Consider the following 3,772-nt stretch of genomic DNA (forward strand, 5'->3'; position numbering starts at 1 on the left):
TGGTCTGATTCTATGTGTCTTAAACGTAATCCTTCTAAGTTTGAATTAATTTGTTTTAATAAATCTAAACACTCAAGTACTATTCCTCCTATTATCTTACCTGATTCTAAAACTCTTGATGTCTCTCATAAGTTTCGCAGTCTAGGTTTTATCTTTGATTCTACTATGTCTCTCTCTTCTCAGATTAATAGTGTTGCTAGAAGTTCTTACTTTCATCTACGTAGAATAAAAAAACTTTTGCCTTTTCTTGATGATCCTACTCTTCTCCTTCTTGTTACTTCGTTAGTCTTATCTAGGATTGATTATTGTAACTCGCTCTACTATGGTCTTCCTGACTCTATACTCTATCCTTTAAGTAAAGCTTTTAACTCTGCTGCTCGTCTAGTTGCTCGTGCCCCTTTCTTTTCTCATATATCTCCATATCTTGTTCTCTTGCACTGGCTACCTATAAAATATAGAATAATTTTTAAAATTTGCATGTTCATGTATAAGTCTCAATCTAAATTATTTCCTAAGTACTTATCAGATATATTAATTGACCCTAAACGCCCCGGTTTACGATCGTCTTCTTCTTCTCGCTTTTTCTTAACTCGTGTTAAACACTCTTTTGCCAAATCTGCTTTTGCTTTTTCTGGTCCTTTTCTCTGGAACTCTCTACCTACTTCTCTAACATCGCGGAAATAGCGCTTTATAAGCTAATTGATTGATTGATTGATTGATTGATCTTGTGGTCTGTTCTATGGACCCAACCTCAAACGATCTGTGAACGATTTCAAGTTTTTTTTAAACAGCACAGTGTTTTGAAAAATGTTAAAAATCTTCAAAGAGGTTTTCGTTCATACTTCTGAAAGGCGTTCAAACTGAATAATATTTATAATACAGTTATGTTAATGATATTGCTATATCGTTGGTTTGTCGATGCCATTTTGGCCTCAATTGCTCAAGAAAATAAATCTGTTTAAAATTCGAAGACCGAAATTGAACGCAAACAGTAAACAATGTCGTCTTAGCGTTTCCATCTCTGTACGATATTTTATGATCAAAGATGCAATAAGATGTCGTCTCAATGAATTTCTTGTTTGCAGTTGCGACTAACTGTTGAATTTTCGGTTTACGAGTCTACGCTTTTGAAATTACTTCTGCGGATTGAGCAGCAAAGTATTTGGAGATTCATCATCATCAACCAACCAAAACCAACAAATCAAAAATGGCCTCGAGCTCATTAAGTCAGGAAAGTTTGGACCACGACCCTAGTGTACTCACTCGCAGAATTAAAGTTAAAATTGCAAATAGGAACAGATCAACTTTCAGCAAACATGAATCTATTGAAACTACTGATGACCACGAATTGGTGGATGTGAAAGTTGAAGACCTGATAGCTGGGGAGCACATGTTAAGCATGAGCCCAGGCTCTCTATTTTATGACCATGAATCACCAAACAGAGCTGTCAAGTTGAAAGACAAAAGGTGGCCTGGTCATCTGCATAAAAACAAACCCATATTGAAAGATAAGAGAAAACTTAGAGAGAAAAGAAGAAGTTCTGGTGTTGTTCATGTTCAGTCAACTGAGGTTTTGTTTTTTTCTTAACTTAATATTAATATGTAGAAAACTAATTATTTAATTATTAATTTGTTCTATTTGATATAAATAAAAATGTTATTGTTACTTTATAATTTTAAGAGTTCTGCGGATTCATTTGACGAATCAGAGCCAGCGCCGATAAGCAGGGACAATCCAGCACAAACAACGCAAGCAGTGCAACCTGCTGTCACTTCTACGCTGGCTGCTTGTGACAGCAGTGACTCGCAAAAGTTCCTGGCTGGAATGATGCATAATGAAATTATTGATGCTGATAACCCCCAGACTCCGGAAGAGGTTTGTCGTCGCTGTAACGTTATAGGCACCACACACTTAATGTTTTGTTTGGTTTGATATAGGATTTGTTATTACAAGTTAAAATTATTTCAGGATCGAAAAATGTTCAGTGGCAGGACTGTAAGAAATAAAAGGTTGTTCAATAGATTGATTAGTTCGTTTAATAAAACATTAAAATGGAAGTATTCTATTTATTTTTTTGTAATGTGTCATCTTTGTTATAGTCCATCGGATCTTGATGCAGACTTGGAAGACAACCAGGATTATGACAGCACTGTCAGTCAACCAGACGTTGGATGTTCGAGGACAAGCAGCTCCACTCGTTTCCCAACCCTTCCGGCATTTCCCCCATCATCTTCCTCCTCTCCATCTTCATCCAACTCGTCAGCCAGCTGCAACACAGGCATGTACAACACCTCTACCATCAGCACATCTGCTCTTCACCACACTGGTAGGTCGTCCACCAATTCTTCTGTACACATTATACTCATTATTTTGTATTGAGATATCTATAATAATTATAATAAATATAACAACAATGTCACAATCTCATTAATGCAGTAATTATTTTAACATTTAGTATAGGCTACTATTATTGATATATTGTATGCTGCAGTTACACCATTCATTTGGATCATGCCATTTATAAACAATTACAGATGATTGTAAATGATTATACATGGTTAAAACTGATTATAAATGATTATGCATGGTTACAACTGATTATAAATGATTATGCATGGCTACAACTGATTATAAATGATTATACATGGTTACAACTGATTATAAATGTTTATACATGGCTACAACTGATTATAAATGTTTATACATAATTACATTAATTTTCAAAGAAGCGTGTTCATTGATTCGCGGAGGCAAGCCAGACAGCACTGTTGTTCACTTTGCTGCAACTGACACAACTGTTGAAGAGGTTCACATTGTTTTATATTAGTTTTATTAAAAGCATCATTGCGTTTGAAATGACATTTGAATTTGAATCATATTGTTTATCAACTATGTGATGTTGTTGTTGTTACTGATTATTTGTATATAATTAAAAATAATTTGTATATAATTAAAAATTATTTGTATATAATTAAAAATTATTTGTATATAATTAAAAATTATTTGGATATAGTTACAAATTGTGTGGCTTTAACTAAGAATTATTTGGATATAATTAAGAATTATTATATTATAATTGTGTCCTGGTTATGACATTAAACTGACCCTCACTGCCTTGTGAGTGATGTTGGATCATCAAAGGCTAGGCCCACCGCTTATAACTGTGGTTGCGTAAGGAAGGGCGTCCTGTGTAAAAACTAGCCAAATAATAAATGCTTATGATGATGACGGAGAAAACAATGGCCCTCAGTATCCGGCAGAAGAGGGTGCGAAGAATCTCCGGAGACCCAGTCGATGGGGTTGTGGTGCAAGGCCCTGTGGATGGTCTGGCTACTGGCACCCCACTCTATAGTGTGGCGGTGCAAGGCACTATAGATGGAGGGACTACTTGTAGACCAAGGGGTTGGAGGTTTGGTACCTGGAATGTAGGCACGTTGACAGGAAGAAGTTTGGAAGTGGTGGAGGAGCTGCAGAGGAGAATGGTTGACGTGGCTGCATTACAGGAGGTCAGATGGAAGGGTGAGGGTACAAGGTTTGTGGGGGCTAAAGGTGGAAGATATAAGTTGTGGTGGAAGGGGGATGATGGTACGGGAGGAGTTGGTGTGATGGTAAGAGAAGAGTTGTTGGAGCAGGTGTTGGAAGTGAGGCGGAGAAGCAATGGGGTAATTGTGGTGGTGATGGTGTTTGGAAAAGTAATAGTGAGGGTGATATCAGGATATGCTCCGCAACAAAGTAGGAAGGAAGAGGAGAAGGATAGGTTTTTGATGATGT

At 36.6% G+C, this 3,772-nt stretch overlaps 1 protein-coding gene across 1 annotated transcript; it reads left to right on the plus strand.

The window, feature by feature from the left end:
• Nucleotides 1–1,207: 1,207 nt before the first annotated feature.
• Nucleotides 1,208–2,828, plus strand: HELRODRAFT_161469 (hypothetical protein; the record flags this gene model as incomplete). Its single annotated transcript, XM_009021386.1, has 5 exons — nt 1,208–1,570; nt 1,682–1,876; nt 1,970–2,010; nt 2,101–2,327; nt 2,728–2,828. The coding sequence occupies 5 exons, from the start codon at nt 1,208–1,210 to the stop codon at nt 2,826–2,828; spliced, it is 927 nt and encodes a 308-aa protein (XP_009019634.1).
• Between the last annotated feature and the right edge of the window lie 944 nt (nt 2,829–3,772).

The sequence above is a fragment of the Helobdella robusta genome (assembly GCF_000326865.2).
Source record: "Helobdella robusta unplaced genomic scaffold HELROscaffold_3, whole genome shotgun sequence".
Classification (NCBI taxonomy): Eukaryota; Metazoa; Annelida; class Clitellata; order Rhynchobdellida; family Glossiphoniidae; genus Helobdella; species Helobdella robusta.